At 39.9% G+C, this 18608-nt stretch overlaps 1 protein-coding gene across 1 annotated transcript in view; it reads left to right on the top strand.

Moving 5' to 3' along the window:
* Nucleotides 1–18608, top strand: part of bmp6 (bone morphogenetic protein 6) — a 94241-nt gene that overhangs the window by 58638 nt on the left and 16995 nt on the right. The window contains exons 3-4 of the mRNA XM_061965453.1: nucleotides 5662–5810; nucleotides 5913–6113. Of these exons, the coding sequence (XP_061821437.1) occupies nucleotides 5662–5810; nucleotides 5913–6113 (350 nt within the window). The remainder of the gene's footprint in view (nucleotides 1–5661; nucleotides 5811–5912; nucleotides 6114–18608) is intronic.

Here is an 18608-nt window from a genome sequence, read left to right as displayed (position 1 = left end):
AAATTGTGTAATATTTCAACCTTTGTCAGGCTAGGGTCAATTACTTTATTAAATAATGAAATTAGTTTTGACTTTACTGTGGTAAAATTATGACTTTTTGATGATTAAGAAAAACCCCAAAAAGCAGCTGTTTGCTGAATAACATATTTTTTTAATATACAAATATCATAAAAGAGTTTAATAAAACTTCAAACTTAATTTCAAAAGATGTAACAGATATAATTGCCTTTAATTGACTATTTAAAAGATCGCAACAGCCAGAACAATTTTTATATTTTTTAAATAGCAAATTAAAAAACACAATTGTCTGCCCCAAAAAGTACAACATTCCTGAAATAATTTTTTGGCTATGAAATATTTATGCAATCTTTAATCAGGAAATAGTTTAAAAAAAAAAAAAGGTATGTAACCTGTATTGGCTGTGCATCTTCGTACTCCTTTTCAGACAAATAGTAAGAATGTGATGTACTTTGATGTGACTAAACCACATGATACACCAGATGATCAAATTGAGACCCCTGCTGTGCTAAATTATTCTCCATGCTGGAAAAAGTTAGGATTCACGCGGGCGGTGCCCCTGCAGGCAACTCTCGTGGCCCCCCTGCTGTCTTCTCGCCAGGTGTGTGTCTACAAACACAAGACGTGCAGAACACAGCTCGGGGTGTGGTGGTGGGCTAACGGGCAGCAGCACCCTAATTAATGAGCAATAAAGAGGAGCCGCTGATGCATGACTGCAGGGACATTCTCGGAACACCTGGATGATTGTCAGGCTTTGATGTGTCCTCAGGAGGACGTGTCATTACCACTGTAATGTACAGTGGGAGCACAGACCCTCTTATCACTCGGACTCTTCCAGTAAACTATTCACTCATTTCATTGGACACGGTCCTCTATCATTTGGACAAACATGACCTCTGACCTCACAAATAGGCCTAAAATCCTAGAGAGACACACTAACATTGCATTATGCTTTACGACCTCGCACCCCATACCGCACCACATTTATGCTCTGTCCATTCCTCTATGATCCTGCTTCATGTCCCTTGTCACAGTAAGTTTTGTTTCCATGTTTATAGTCTTTTTGTTTTTTCATAGTTTATTCTCCGCCACTGTGCGCGCTTTCATTTATTCCTTTTTTGATATATTAAATAAATCATGTACCTCCATTCCCGTCTCGCACGAGCCAACTTTCCGTTGCATCCTGGAAAAGCAAACACCCCGGACCAAGTCGTGACACTCTGTACATTGCTACATTCATCTTTCCCTCTATCCAGACTAGTCTCACAGTTCCTGTCACTGAAAACCATCCCCACAGCATGATGCTGCCACCACCATGCTTCACTGTAGGGATGGTATTGGCCTGGTGATGAGCGGTGCCTGGTTTCCTCCAAACATGATGCCTGGCATTCCCGCCAAAGACTTCAAACTTTGTCTCATCAGACCAGGGATTTTTGTTCCTCATGGTCTGAAAGTTTTTCAGATGCATTTTGGCAAACTCCAGGTGGGCTGCCATGTGCCTTTTTCTAAGTAATGACTTCTGTCTGGCCACTATACCATACATGCCGGATTGGTGGTTTGCTGGTTGATGGTTGTCCTCCTGGAAGGTTCTCCGCTCTCCACAGAGGAATGCTGTAGCTCTGACAGAGTGACCATCAGGTTCTTGGTCACCTCCCTGACTAGGGCCTTAGTTTAGATGGCCCTTCAGCTCTAGTAATAGTCTTGGTGGTTCCATCTTCTACTATGTATGGATGATGGAGGCCACTGTGCTCATTGGGACTTTCAAGGCAGCAGATATTTTTCTGTACCCTTCCCCAGATTTGTGCCTCTAGACTTTTCTGTCTCGGAGGTCTGCAGACAATTTTTTAAACTTAATGCTGGGTTTGTGCTCTGCCATGCACTGTCAAGTGTGGGACCGTATACATTATATTGCCAAAAGTATTTGGCCACCCATCCAAATGATCAGAATCAGGTGTCCTAATCACTTGGCTCGGCCAGAGGTGTATAAAATCGAGCACTTAGGTATGGAGACTGTTTCTACAAACATTTGTGAAAGAATGGGCCGCTTTCCAGCGTGGAACTGTCATAGGATGCCACCTGTGCAACACATCCAGTCGTGAAATTTTCATCGCTCCTAAATATTCCAAAGTCAACTGTCGGCTTTATTATAAGAAAACTTATAATTCCAACATGACTGTGCACCAGTGCACAAAGCAAGGTCCATAAAGATGTGTATGAACTTGACTGGCCTGCACAGAGTCCTGACCTGAACCCGATAGAACACCTTTGGGATGAATTAGAACGGAGACTGAGAGCCAGGCCTTCTCGATCAACATCAGTGTGTGGCCTCACCAATGCGCTTTTGGAAGAATGGTCGAAAATTCATATAAATACACTTCCCAGAAGAGTTGAAGCTGTAATAGCTGCAAAAGGTGGACCAGCATCATATTGAACCCTATGGTTTAGGAATGGGATGGCACTTCAAGTTCATATGTGAGATAAGGCAGGTGGCCAAATACTTTTGGCAATATAGTGTATATAGGCAGGTGTGTACCTTTGCAAATCATGTCCAACCATTTTAATTGACCACTTTTAGACCACAATTAAGCTTTAGGAACATCTCAAGGATCAGTTGAAACAGGATGCACCTGAACTAACTTTTGAGGTCCATGGCAAAGGCTGCTAATACTTACCGTACGTACATGGGATTTCTTATTTTTTTAATTTGAATAATTTAGCAACATATTATTAAAAAAAAAAAACTTTTCATTACGCGGTATTGTGTGTAGAATTTTGAAGACAACAATTAATTGACTCCATTTTGGAATAAAGGTTGTAAAATAACAAAATGTGGACAAAGTGAAACACTGAATACTTTGTGGATGGATGCACTGTATGTTTTCTTGCTTAAAGCATATGTATGCACATACAACACTTAAACCTTTACCATATCAGTATACGGAGTTGAACAATGGAATTGATTAAGCAAATAAGTCAAACAAAGTACTTTTTGATCCAGTTTAAGAAACTGTTAAACAATTTTTTTACAAAGCACAAATAAGAGGAATCCTGATAAACATCTTAAACCATAACCAAATGAGTTAATCTTATTTATCTCATGATGTAAATTGTAACTTAATGATTTATATAAGAGGGCGGTTGTATTTATTATTGATATAAATTGTGTTACAAAACAGAAAGTGAAGAAATGTGTTAGTAATTGCTATGAAATTGAAAAATGGTAGGATCAAATAAACTGTACTTCTTCCTACTCCTTTTTGGACATGTTACTTAAATTGTATATTTTCTTTCTCAAATTATGCATTTTTCCAGCTTGAATTCTAAGTTTTCTAACTATAATTCCATATGTTCTTGCTTACATTTTATATTTTCTCCCTCAAATTCTGTGCTTTGGGTTCAATCCCGGGATCGGGATCTTTCTGTGTGGAGTTTGCATGTTCTCCCCGTGACTGCGTGGGTTCCCTCCGGGTACTTTCCTCCCACCTCCAAAGACATGCACCTGGGGATAGGTTTTGATTGATTGATTGAAGTATTTATTTCAAACCTGCACAATACAACAACACACATTTTTTTTTTTTACATTTTGGCAGAGACATTTATGCATGGCTTGAAAAGGGGTTGGATGAAGCAATTGCTTATAATATCCCAACCCCTCTCACTCACTCCCTATTTAACATAAACAATATAATACAAGAACAATACTATACAAACAAAAACAAGAAAAACTCCTATACACTAACAATACAATAGTACCACTGTTACTATGGGACAAGACAAGACGAGACAAAACACACACACACACACACACACGCGCGCGCGCACACACACACACACACACACACACACACACACACACACACACACACACACACACACACACACACACACACACACACACACACACACACACACACACAGGCCCAAACACTCTCTGACCATACACCCCTCTCCCATCGCTCTATGCTGAGGGCATCACTCTCTTTCCTCCTCGTACTTCTTCAGTACTTCTTTTTTAAACAGTCTTTTAAATGTAATCATGTTAGAACAGGTTTTTAACTCTTCCCCTAAGTTGTTCCACAGACTGACTCCACGCACTGAAATGCACATTGATTTTAAAGTTGTTCTAAATTTAGGCAAATGTAATTTGTTGTTTCCTCTTAGACTGTAACTATGGTGAGCATCTCTATCCTGGAATAGGTTTTGTATATTGGATGGTAGAGAGTTTTGGGATGCCCTAAACATAATTTGAGCAGTTTTAAAGTTGATTACATCGTACAGTTTAAGTTGCTTTAACTCCATGAATAGTGGATTCGAACGATGTAAGTAGTGAACATTGGACACAATCCTAATGGCCTTTTTCTGTAAAGTGACTAAAGGCTGTAGATTAGATTTATAACAATTTCCCCAGACTTCAACACAATAGTTTAAATATGACATAATAAATGAATGATACAATAAAAGCAGAGCATTGGTGTTCAATAAATGACATGATCTCCTCATCATTCCAACACATTTAGCAAGGTTGATTGGCAACACTAAATTGGCCCTAGTGTGTGGATGTGAGTGTGAATGTTGTCTGTCTATCTGTGTTGGCCCTGCGATGAGGTGGCGACTTGTCCAGGGTGTACCCTGCCTTCCGCCCGATTGTAGCTGAGATAGGCTCCAGTGCCCCCCGCGACCCCAAAAGGGGAATAAGCGGTAGAAAATGGATGGATGGAAAATTCTGTGCTTTCTTAAATTCTATAAGGTCTTGCTAAACTTCTGTATTTTCTTAAATTATGTTTTTTCTTGCTAAAATTATTTTTCTTAAAATTGTATACGGGCTTTCTTGAGTTCTATATTTTCTTCCCAAAAGTCTATATTTTCTTAAATTCTATATTTTATTGCTTAAATGTTATATTTTCTTCCTCAAATTATATATGCTTTTGTTCTAATTGTATATTTGCTTAAATTCTACGTTTTCTTGCTTTAATGTTATATTGCTTGAATTTTACGTTTTCTTCCTCAAATTATTTATGTTCACACATTCTTTCTTTTCTTGCTTGAATTATATATTCTTTTTGATTCATTTCTATATTGTCTTGCTTAAATTTAAAATGTTCTTACATTTTATATGTTCTTCAAATTCCGTATTTTTGTGCACTAATTCTATATTTTTAGTAAATTCTATATTTTGTTGATTGAATTTTATATTGCTTAAATTTTATATTTTTTCCTTAAAATTCTGTATTTTCTTGTTCAAATGTTGTAGTTTTTATTAAATTCTGTATTTTCTTTTTTGAGTCCTATATTTTCTTAGATTAAATATTTTCTTTCATAAATTCAGTATTTTCTTAAATATTTTCTTTCACAAATTCAATATTTTCTTTCATAAATTTTATATATTTTTGCTAAAATCATTTATTTTCTTAAATTTTATATTTTCTTTCTTGAATTCTATATTTTACTAGAATTCTATATTTTCTTGCTTTAATGCAATACTTTTTTTGCTCAGATTTATTTCTTGGCTAGGGTGTCTGAATATATATTTATTTTTGAATAAAACGTTATAATTCAAGTGCTTACAGGTGTAAGTTGTTTTTGCATCATCATTGCTAGTGAGTGTAATTGAAAAGAGCGTCTTTATGACTTCTTGTGTCCCAGAGAAGCTGACTTGTTCCTCCTGGAGTCTCGCTGGCTGTGGGCGCAGGAAGAAGGCTGGCTGGAGTTTGACATCACGGCCACAAGTAACCTTTGGGTGATGAGTCCGCTGCACAACTTGGGCCTGCAGGTCAGCGTGGAGACCAACAGCGGTAAGAAATGATAACTGTATGAACTATACAACACTCATCCACTGTTGTCCATGCATTGATTCTTTGTAAACACATACTTGGAATGTTTCCCCATAAAAACAGGACAAAGCATCAGCCCCAAAGACGCTGGGCTGATCGGGCGTGACGGCGCTCTGGAGAAGCAGCCCTTCATGGTGGCGTTCTTCAAGGTCAGCGATGTGCACATCCGCACAACTCGCTCCGCCGGTGGCAAGCGCCAGCGCCAGCAGAACCGCAACCGATCCACGCAGACGCAGGAGGCGTCCAGAGGGCCCGGCCAAGCAGGTCAGTCTGATGGCCGCCGTGCGACCTCATCACGTAGCGTGACCCACATCAAGTCACAAAGGCGACACCACAACGCGCCTGGCTACATCCTCACATGACTCATCACTTCTTGACTTTAGAACGCCTTTTTGTTTGGAAAATTGATCCACCAGAAGTGTTTTTATATGAAAAAAACACTGCAGTGTCCTACATACCGCCAAAAACTATTTCCTTTTAAAACTGCACAATGTCAATAGAAATGTAGCTGACACAGCAACATTTGTCAACAGTATTACATAATAAATGGTACACAAACACCCCCCTAAAAATAGGTTATACATTAATTTCACATTATTACTACTTCTACTGCTAATACAACTACTATTACCAGTATTGATAATACTATCACTGTTAATACTACAACTACCAATAACACTAATGCTACTAGTACTACTAAAACTACAACTCCAATAGTGAATGTTACTACTTATGCTAATAAAATTACAGTACTAATAATACTAATACTTATGCTACAACTACTTTTAACTACTACTAATGCTAATACTAATACTAATGCCAATGTTATTAATTATACTAATGGTAATAATGATACCCCTACTATTAACAACTACAGTACTAATATTACTTATGCGAATGCAACTACAGTACTACTACTAACAATGCGACGACTAGTAAAACTACTACTTATGCTAATGTTACTACTAATAATACTAATACTAATGCAACTGCAGTACTAATAGTACTAATGCTACGACTACTATTGTTATTGCTAATGTTAATAATTTGACTACTAATGCTACTACAACTGCTAATGCTACGACTAGTAATATTAATGCAAATGCTAACACCACGATTGCTAATGCTACTACGACTGGTAATGCTTTGACTACTCATATCGCTAATGCTACGACTACTAATATTAACGCGACTGCTAATGCTACGACTACTAATGTTAACGCAAATGCTAATACTACGATTCGTAATGCTACGACTACTAAAGCTAATGCTATGACTACTAATAATGCTAATGCTACTACTACGACTACCAATATTAATGCTACGAATGCTAATGCTACTACTACATTAGAATTAGTAGTACTAATACTACTACGACTACTAATACGAATGTTAATGCTATGACAATTTTTAAAACTAATGCTACTACTAATACCAATGCTATAACAATGCTGATGCACTGTAGAACACAATACAAAACACAAGAACCACAAAACCAATATTATAAAAGATACTTTTATTGGAACTGATCAATTAACAATAAAATCACTACTTTGTATTAAACATAAAATATATGTTGGAACCAAAGAACCAGAACTCGTGACACAATTTCTCTGTACACATAAATAAATGGGTTGTACTTGTATAGCGCTTTTCTACCTTCAAGGTACTCAAAGCGCTTTGACACTACTTCCACATTTACCCATTCACACACACATTCCCACACTGATGGAGGGAGCTGCCATGCAAGGCGCTAACCAGCACCCATCAGGAGCAAGGGTGAAGTGTCTTGCTCAGGACACAACGGGCATGACGAGGTTGGTACTAGGTGGGGATTGAACCAGGGACCCTCGGGTTGCGCACGGCCACTCTTCCACACATCAAACGAACCGCTTTGTATTGAATATAAAAAACATGTGCCATCAGCAGTTTCTGCCAAAATGGCGGCATGTACAACATACAATTACATGCATACAATACATACTACAAATAAATAATACAGTAAATAATTGCAGAAAAAGCAGAATGTCTTCTTATGAGTGGAACGTAACAATCCCAGCAGTACCTATAGACGGCCACTCGGTGACAGTGTGGACCTGAAAAACCTTCCATTGCGTGTCTAGTTTTACTTCATTGTAGTTCTATTACAGTGTTGAATGGCAGCAATATAAATGAGTTGCAACACGACTTTACGGTAATAAAGTTTCCAAATCTGCCCCAACAAGGACAAGCCGTATGCGGTGCTTTGGACTTTACATAACCCGGAACATCAAGAGCCCTCCGCTTTGCCACTCGGGACGCAGGCGAGTGTAAATATTTAGATCTGACACAGGAAGTGAGGAGCCCCCCCACCCCCTCACACACACACACACACACACACACACACACACACACACACACACACACACCCCACCCTCCCAACTACCCTTGTGTCTGCAGGATGGGAGGATGGGCGTGGGGTGGAGGAGGGCACGTGCTTTTAATACGCCGTCACTCACTCGTGCTTATGGCATCGTATACTTATGGCGTCAAAGGTGTAACTTCCTTTATGTTATTACGGAGTGTTATTTGTAGAATTTGGGGGAAATTGGTGCTGTATTTAGTTTATGTTGTAATAATATAAGGTCGCAGCAGCAAAATCATCATATCGTGCTAAATGTCTTCCAGATGACACAAACGCTAACATTTGTGCCAAACACATTAGTGCAGCTTTGGACATGATTGTGTGTGTGATCAGTGATCATCAGTTTAAAGACGACGCTCTTGCTAAGCACACAATCTGCAGTCCAGTCGCTTGTTTGCTAGCCTTGATCTGAAAGGACATTAAGTACAGCATTGGCACACTCCTGTCCTATATGACCAAAAACAGCACAACACTCATGTCATATAGAGGATCTTTGACTAGGGTTTTTGCAACAGATGACTGAAATCAGCACAGTACTCATGTCATATACAGGACCTTTGACTAGGGTGTTTGCAATAGATGACCAAAAACAGCACAGCACATATGTCATATAGAGGATCTTTGACTAGGGTTTTTGCAACAGATGACTGAAATCAGCACAGTACTCATGTCATATACAGGACCTTTGACTAGGGTGTTTGCAATAGATGACCAAAAACAGTACAGCACTCATGTCATATAGAGTATCTTTGACTAGGGTTTTTGCAACAGATGACCAAAAACATCACAACACTCATATCATATAGAGGATCTTTGACTAGGGTTCTTGCAACAGATGACCAAAAATATCACAACACTCATGTTATAAAGAGGATCTGTGGCTAAGGTTTTTGCAACAGATGACCAAAAACAGCACAGCACTCATGTTATGCATATACAGGGCTGTCTCCGAAAATTTGAATATTGTGATAAAGTTCTTTATTTTCTGTAATGCAATTTAAAAAACACAAAAATGTCATACATTCTGGATTCATTACACATCAACTGAAATATTGCAAGCCTTTTATTATTTTAATATTGCTGATTATGGCACACAGCTTTAGAAAACTCAAAAATCCTATCTCAAAAAATTAGAATATTTCCTCAGACCAAGTAAAAAAAAAAAAAGTATAACAGCAAAACAAAATCAAACATTTGAAAATGTCAATTAATGTACTCAGTACTTGGTTGGGAATCCTTTTGCACGGATTACTGCATCAATGCGGCGTGGCATGGAGGCAATCAGCCTGTGGCATTGCTGAGATGTTTTGGATGCCCAGGATGCTTCAATAGCGGCCTTTAGCTCATCTGCATTATTGGGTCTGGTCTCTTTCAGCTTCTTCTTCACAATACCCCACAAATTCTCTATGGGGTTCAGGTCAGGGGAGTTGGCAGGCCAATCGAGGACAGTATTGCCATGGTCAGTACACCAGTTACTGGTGGTTTTGGCACTGTGGGCAAGTGCCAGATCATGCTGGAAAATGAAATCATCATCTTTATAGAGCTTTTCAACAGATTGAAGCATTTTTTTTTTCATAAAGAAATACAATCATGTGTGCTTACGAACTGTATTCCTGCAGACTGTATTGATCTATATTGATATATAATGTATATATTGTGTTTTTTATGTTGATTTAATAAAAACATTTTTTTAATTTCTTGTGCGGCCCGGTGGTTGGGGACCACTGGTTTATAAGATCTTTGACTAGTGTTTTTGCAACAACACAGCACTCCTGTCAAATAGAGGAGGATCTTTGACCAGCATTTGTAGCAGATAACAAAAAACAGCACAGCACTCCTGTTTTATAGAGGATCATTGACTAGCATTTACAACAGATTACCAAAATCATATAGAGAATCTTTGACTAGCATTTGCAGCAGATTACCAACAACAGCACAGCACTCCTGTCATATAGAGATATTTGACTATAATTTGCAGCAGATTACCAAAACAACACAACACTCCTGTCATATGGAAGATCTTTGACTTGTTTTTTTTCAGCAGATTTCTAAAAACAGCACAGCACTCATGTCATATAGAGGATCTTTGATTAGCATTTGCAACAGATTACCAAAAACAGCACAACACTCCTGACATATTGAAGGCTTTCGACTATTGTTTTTTCCAGCAGATCACTAAAAACATCACAGTACTCCTTTCATATAGAGAATATACTGTATATAGAGAATATATGACTATCTTTTTTACAGAAGATTGCTAAAAACAGCTCTCTTGTCATATGTAGGACCTTTGACTTGCGTTTTTGTAGCAGGTTCGTAAAAATAGCAGATCACTCTTGTTATAAAAAGGACCTTTGACTAGCCTTTTTCCAATAGCGTCCCAAAAACAGTGCAGCATTCCTGTCATATAGACGATCTAAGACTAGTGTGTCTGCATCAGATTGCCAACAACTGCACAGCACTTCTGTCTTATAGAGGATCTTCATCCATCCATCCATCTTCTTCCGCTTATCTGAGGTCGGGCCGCGGGGGCAGCAGCCTAAGCTGGGAAGCCCAGACTTCCCTCTCCCCAGCCACTTCGTCCAGCTCCTCCCGGGGGATCCCGAGGTGTTCCCATGCCAGCCGGGAGAGATAGTCTTCCCAACGTGTCCTGGGTCTTCCCCGTGGCCTCCTACCGGTCAGACGTGCCCGAAACACCTCCCTAGGGAGGCGTTCGGGTGGCATCCTGACCAGATGCCAGAACCACCTCATCTGGCTCCTCTCGATGTGGAGGAGCAGCGGCTTTACTTTGAGCTCCTCCCGGATTACAGAGCTTTTCACCCTATCTCTAAGGGAGAGCCCCGCCACCCGGCGGAGGAAGCTCATTTCGGCCGCTTGTACCCGTGATCTTGTCCTTTCGGTCATAACCCAAAGCTCATGACCATAGGTGAGGATGGGAACGTAGATCGACCGGTAAATTGAGAGCTTTGCCTTCCGGCTCAGCTCCTTCACCACAACAGATCGATACAGCGTCCGCATTGCTGAAGACACCGCACCGATCCGCCTGTTGATCTCACGATCCACTCTTCCCTCACTCGTGAACAAGACTCCGAGGTACTTGAACTCCTCCACTCGGGGAAAGATCTCCTCCCCAACCCGGAGATGGCATTCCACCCTTTTCCGGGCGAGAACCATGGACTCGGACTTGGAGGTGCTGATTCTCATCCCAGTTGCTTCACACTCTGCTGCGAAATGATCCAGTGAGAGCTGAAGATCTTGGCCAGATGAAGCCATCAGGATCACATAATCTGCAAAAAGCAGAGACCTAATCCTGCAGCCACAAAACAAGATACCCTCAACGCCCTGACTGCGCCTAGAAATTCTGTCCATAAAAGTTATGAACAGAATCGGTGACAAAGGGCAGCCTTGGCGGAGTCCAACCCTCACTGGAAACGTGTCCGACTTACTGCCGGCAATGCGGACCAAGCTCTGACACTGATCATACAGGGAGCGGACCGCCACAATCAGACAGTCCGATACCCCTTACTCTCTGAGCACTCCCCACAGGTACACGGTCGAATGCTTTCTCCTAGTCCACAAAGCACATGTAGACTGGTTGGGCAAACTCCCACGCACCCACAAGGACCCTGCTGAGAGTATAGAGCTGGTCCACAGTTCCACGACCAGGACGAAAACCACACTGTTCCTCCTGAATCCGAGGTTCGTCTATCCACCGTAGCCTCCTCTCCAGTACACCTGAATAGACCTTACCGGGAAGGCTGAGGAGTGTGATCCCACGATAGTTGGGACACACCCTCCGGTTCCCCTTCTTAAAGAGAGGAACCACCATAGAGAACCATAGGAACCATAGAGGATCTTTGACCATCTTATTTGCAGTAGATTGCAAACACAGCCAAGCACTACTCCTGTCATATAGAGCAGTGGTCCCCAACCTTTTTTGCACCACGGACTGGTTTAATGTCAGCATTATTTTTAGGGACAGGCTTTCCACTTGTGCCAGATAGATACAGCAAAAATAAGTGCATGAAAAATACAACTCACTATAACGCTGAATTAGTGGGAGCCTTGGGCTTGTTTCTTTGCAATGAAATGCAGATGGGAATCAGCCTTAGGCTACAATCTGTCACATTTATATTTTATATGTTCATTAATGTGCATTGTATCATGTCAAAAAGTTATGACAAATGGCAGTGAGGAGTTCTATTGTACATCTATAAACAAGATTATTGCTGTGTCTAGTGGGACAGGCCACAGATAAGTCAGAGAAAATGCAGTAAATTATTTAATGTTTCTCTGCGGCCCGGTAGCAAATGTGTCATGGACCCTCGGACTGGTGGTTGGTGACCCCTGATATAGAGGACTTTGACTAGAACTTTTTCAGTAGATTCACAAAAACAGCACAGTACTCCTGTCATATAGAAGATCTTTGACTGGCATTTGCATCAGATGACCAAAATCATGCAGAGGGTCTTTGATGAGCATTTTGCTGTAGATTCTTAAAAACAGCAGATAATTTCTCTTATATTGAGGACCTGTTACTATTGTTTTTTTTCAGCCAGTCCTTGACAACAGCACATAGGAGGTATTTGACTTGCAAGATCCTTACAAACAGCAGAGTGCTCCTTACTTATTAACGATCTTTGACGAGTGCAGAATCATTTTAAACACTGCACACACAACTCTCCTGTCATATAAAAGATCTTTGATTATATGTTTGGAAGTATGTCCTTCACAAAAGCAGAGTGCTCCTGACAAAGGATCTTTGACTGGCATTTTTGCAGGGGTGATCTTTAAAAAAAACAGCATAGTGTTCCTGACATGTACTGTTTTTAAAAAGTGTCATATAGATGATGTTGGACTAGTTTTTGCAGCATCTTTGTAAAAACACTCCTGTTACACCTTTGACTCGTCTTTTTGCTGTATGTCCTTAAAGGCAGCATAGAGCTCCTGTCAGAGGATCTTTGACTGTGTGTAGTGAGAGTGTGTAGCAATACAACAGATTTGTGTGCATTGTGTTGCTGGAGGACGCAGGCAGCTAATGTGTTGCTGCTGTTGGCTGTGAGGGGAAATTAACAACCATTCTGGGAAGGAATACGAGGTCCCAGAAGAAGGCGTGCGGCCTGTAATTAGAGCCAGCCAGTCATTAGCCGCGCAGCTAAAAGACTGACCACGCTAACAGTATCGCTTGAAGAATTATAATGACAGCACTCGGCCCAGCTGTGTTTTTTCATCCTTCTCCTCGCTGCGGCCACGCCCCTTCTTCTTTTGTTTACCAACGCAGTAATTAGACGCGGCGCAGCTCCCTGGCAGGGTTTAATAACCTCTGCGATGAAAGACAGGAAGCAAGATAAAGTCGCAGGGAGGAGAGAAGACGTCAAGTCCTTCACAACGCACTTCCGGGTCGGACACAGATTGTTGACATGAGACCTAATTTGCCGATTTGCAGCTAGCTTTGACGCATTTCAGTAAAAAAACAATTTGTTTGGAACAACAAATAAACTTTTTAGAAAATGAGCATTCACCGATCCTTTCTGCTCAGTCCAAGGGCCTCATGTATCAAGCTTGCGTACGCACAAAAACCTGCACGACGCCCTTTCTCACTGCAAAGTGCAGGACTATTAGACTAAAAAACTCCTTTGTCCCACACGCCATCAGACTGTACAACTCCTCTCTGGAGGTGAGGGGGATACTAGGATGACCGGGGATGCAAAACAACAACTTATTATTTTTCTTTTAAAGTGCAATACATTTTCATAACGGCACAGCCCAAAGAAGATATGTGGACACACCATTCTCTCCGCCACGTGGGCCCACCACCCGAGGTCGATGGCAGTGAAAGTGGAGGCTCCAGACGGACCAATTCGGGGCAGCAGAGACTGACCTTTGGGACGTGGAACGTCTCTACGCTGGTGGGGAAGGAGCCTGAGCTGGTGCGGGAGGTGTAGCGCTACCGGTTGGATCTGGTGGGGCTTACCTCTATGCATAGCAAGGGCTCTGAAACCACACTCCTGGACAAGGGATGGACCTTGTTCACTTCTGGAGTTGCTCAGGGTGTGAGGGCCCAGGCGGTGTGGGGATACTCACGAGTCCCCGGCTGAGTACCTGTACGTTGGAGTTCACCCCAGTGGACTCGAGGGTCGCCTCCTTTCGCCTTAGGGTTGGAGGGGAGAAAACTCTGACTGTTGTTTGTGCGTACGCACCAAACAAGAGTTCAGAGTATTCGGCCTTCTTGGTTACCTTGCATGAGGTCCTGTATGGGGCGCCGGCAGGGGATTCCATAGTCTTAGGTAATCGGGGGTGGGGCGGGGGGCGTCGTTGGTGGCGGGGGCGTGGTTGGGGGCGTGGTTAAGAAGGGAGGAGTATATTTACAGCTAGAATTCACCAAGTCAAGTATTTTATATATACATATATATATATATATATATATATATATAAGAAATACTTGACTTTCAGTGAATTCTAGCTATATATATATTTATTTTATTTTATATATATATATATAAAATAAATACTTCAGTGAATTCTAGCTATATATATATTTATTTTATATTATATATATATATATATATATATATATATATATATATATATATATATATATATATATATATATATATATATATATATATATATATATATATATATGTATGTCTTAATAAGGTTATCCAAAAAATAGTGCTCGATACCGTAGTAGAGCGCAATATTTAAAATTTGTGATTTTTTTCCCACACATACATATATATATATATATATATGTATATGTATATATATATATATAAAATAAAAGAAATACTTGAATTTCAGTGTTCATTTATTTACACGTATACACACACATAACACTCATCTACTCATTGTTGAGTTAAGGGTTGAATTGTCCATCCTTGTTCTATTCTCTGTCACTATTTTTCTAACCATGCTGAACACCCTCTCTGATGATGCATTCTGCTTCATCTCCTTGTTGTGTGCGCAGTTGTGCACTGCACTCTCTAAAAGCCGTAGATGTTATTGTCACATATGCATGTACAGTAGATGGCCTTATTGTCCTGTTTAAGAGTGTCACAATATTGCTGTTTATGGCAGACGAACTGCTTTACGGTAGACGAAAGCGTGACTGCTGTTGTTGTGTGTTGTTGCCGCGCTGGGAGGACGTTAATGAAACTGCCTAACAATAAAGCTGGAGGGGGCGTGGCCTCCAGCTCCGCCTGAATTTCAGGAGATTTTTGGGAGAAAATTTGTCCCGGGATGTTTTCGGGAGAGGCGCTGAATTTCGGGAGTCTCCCGGAAAATCCGGGAGGGTTGGCAAGTATGCCTGTAGCCTAAATCACCGGCCACCTATCATGTGACTTTACCCCTTTAAGATCACGGCCTATGAGAAATAAATGACTGAGGAAATTCTTTGAACATGCCTTTGTGACTTAAGCAACATATGGTAACACTTTATTTTGAAGGTGTCTCCATGAGCGTGTCATAAACGTGACATGGGATGTGACACTTTGAAAATGTTCATGATCATGTTTATGACAGGCTTGTGTGCACATCTTCAAAATAAAGTGTGACCAAATCTTCCTTAAGTCACAAAGGCATGTGGGGTCTGCCCACATCTGCAGTCCCTTCCATTGGGTTTAGTTTTTTCTTGCCCTGATGTGTAATATATGTCGTTGTGGCTTTTGCAGCCCTTTGAGACACTTGTGATTAAAGACTATATAAAAGTAAACTTTAATTGATTGATCTTTCTTCTTCACTTTCTTCCTGATGGCGAGTAGATTGCGATGTAACAAATAAATATGCTTGGATTTGTGCGCGCCAACACTTTAATACATCTTTTGAACTTACTTCAATTTTTAGTAGGAAAGCCACTCAACTGTTGGTACATGAGGCCCCTGTAGCGTTTTCATTTGTTTATGAGCAAAGGGCAAAGGTAGCCATTGAACTATTTTTAACACTGAATCTACTCTGCTGTCACAGAGTCTGCATTTAGATTTAGGACCTAACTTTCTGCCTGTCACGTCCAAATTTTGTGTTTTTAGAACGACGTGTGATAAGTTCTTCATAGCATTTTCCGTCTGCTTGAGTTGTTTTGTTAATGGCAGCGAGCGCTGCATGTTCAAATGCTAACTCACAAATTCATACTTAAATTTCATCTCCTGTTGGCAGCAAGAATCATATCTGATTAAGTCTGAAACTATTGTTTATTTTTGAATGGGATGGAAAATCAAGAGATCAACAGTGGCTTATTTTTAAACTTGTGTATGGATGGTCGCTTGTTACTAGGCAGACTTCACAGGTGTCGATCATAAATACATGAAAATGTGGTCATGTAAACAATAGTTTTTTCTACATTTACAACTGAAGCATTTCTCTGTATTAGATCTAAAAAAACAAGTCAATTCAAATTTCAAAACAAACTTCCAAATATTATTTAGATTAAAAAAATGTATTGACAATTAAGGAGATCCTTTAAATATCCACATTCATCACTAATGATACAAAAATATTAGCCTTACCAAAACCAATAAACAAGTCTTGAAAAATAACTTGACCCTGATATACAAAAAAAAAAAAGTTAAAAAAACTGAAACATATTCTCATATTTTTTAACCCTTAAAAGTTTTCATAACGGCTTGTTTTAAAATTGAAAAAACAGAAATATCAATTTAACACATTTCACTGAGTATTTTTAGGAATTCTTAGGCTCTTTTTTAAATCTGATTGACAGCCACATTGATTTTGCGTAAATTAAAAAAAAAATACAGTAAAGGCCCTATTGACCAAATAAGTTACTTCCCCAAAACCGCTATGAAAATGTATATATATACTTTTTTTCTCTTTAAAACTAAAATACAGTAAAACTACTTACCTTTTGAAGTTGTCGGACAGCAATACTGTCATCTAGTGGCGTTTTATTGGTATTGCTGGCATTAACAAAAATCAGCAGCTTTAAAAGGCATGCTGCCCCCCCCACAAAATTCTGGTTCAACTTGGACACATGCTTGCTAGCATTAGTCATTTATTCTGACATTTTGACTGTGCACAATGTAGCCGTTAGCTTAGCATCTTGTGAGTACCGTAAATAGTCTGTGATGCTACTTTAATGTGAAAAACACCTTCAAACACTAACATACTCTCAAAAAATATTTCTAAAGGTCACAATTCATATTCTTTTTTTCTTTGCGGGTCTTGCTGTGGGTTAAGTGAAGGAAAAAGTCATGAATGAAAGAAAGCTCACGGGAGCTCAGTAGTAGCTGTGAAGCGTTACATTTTTACTGGCAGGAAGGGAGAGATGTGGTTTATGGGCACCACAAATTTGAGCCTTTTACACTCAATGAAAGCCACTGTAAATATCAGCTTTATTCTTACTGAATAATAATTATAATACACACTCACTGCTTATAGCTGTTAATATCTATAACAGACTTAATAAATTGTTTTTGTTTAAAGAATGACAACTGATTTGTCTAATCTGCTGCCACGTCCACATGGCTTCATAATAGCCATTGAAGTTGAATATATATGTATGTATGTATGTGTGTGTGTGTGTATATACAGTTGTGATCAAAAGTTGACATACACTTGTAAAGAACATAATGTCATGGCTGTCTTGAGTTTCCAATCATTTCTACAACTCTTGTTTTTTTGTGATAGAGTGATTGGAGCACATACTTGTTGGTCACAAAAAACATTCATGATGTTTGATTCTTTTATGAATTTATTATGGGTCTATTGAAAATGTGACCAAATCTGCTGGGTCAAAAGTATACATACAGCAATGTTAATATTTGGTTACATGTCCCTTGGCAAGTTCCACTGCAATAAGGCGCTTTTGGTAGCCATCCACAAGCTTCTGGTTGAATTTTTGACCACTCCTCTTGACAAAATTGATGCAGTTCAGCTCAATTTGTTGGTTTTCTGACATGGACTTGTTTCTTCAGCATTGTCCACACGTTTAAGTTAGGACTTTGGGAAGGCCATTCTAAAACTAAAATTCTAGCCTGATTTAGCCATTCCTTTACCACCTTTGACGTGTGTTTGTGTCCTGTTGGGTTCCAACTGCGCCCAAGACCCAACCTCCGGGCTGAGGATTTTAGGTTGTCCTGAAGAATTTGGAGGTAATCCTCCTTTTACATTGTCCCATTTACCCTCTGTAAAGCAAAACAGGCCCAGAGCCTAATACTACCACCACCATGCTTGACGGTAGGTATGGTGTTCCTGGGATTAAAGGCCTCACCTTCTCTCCTCCAAACATATTGCTGGGTATTGTGGCCAAACAGCTCAATATTTGTTTCATCTGACCACAGAACTTTCCTCCAGAAGGTCTTATCTTTGTCCATGTGATCAGCAGCAAACTTTGGACGAGC

The sequence above is a fragment of the Nerophis lumbriciformis genome, linkage group LG07 (assembly GCF_033978685.3).
Source record: "Nerophis lumbriciformis linkage group LG07, RoL_Nlum_v2.1, whole genome shotgun sequence".
NCBI classification, from domain to species: Eukaryota; Metazoa; Chordata; class Actinopteri; order Syngnathiformes; family Syngnathidae; genus Nerophis; species Nerophis lumbriciformis.
Note: the sequence above shows the minus strand (reverse complement) of the source record. Positions and strands in the feature narration are given on the sequence as shown.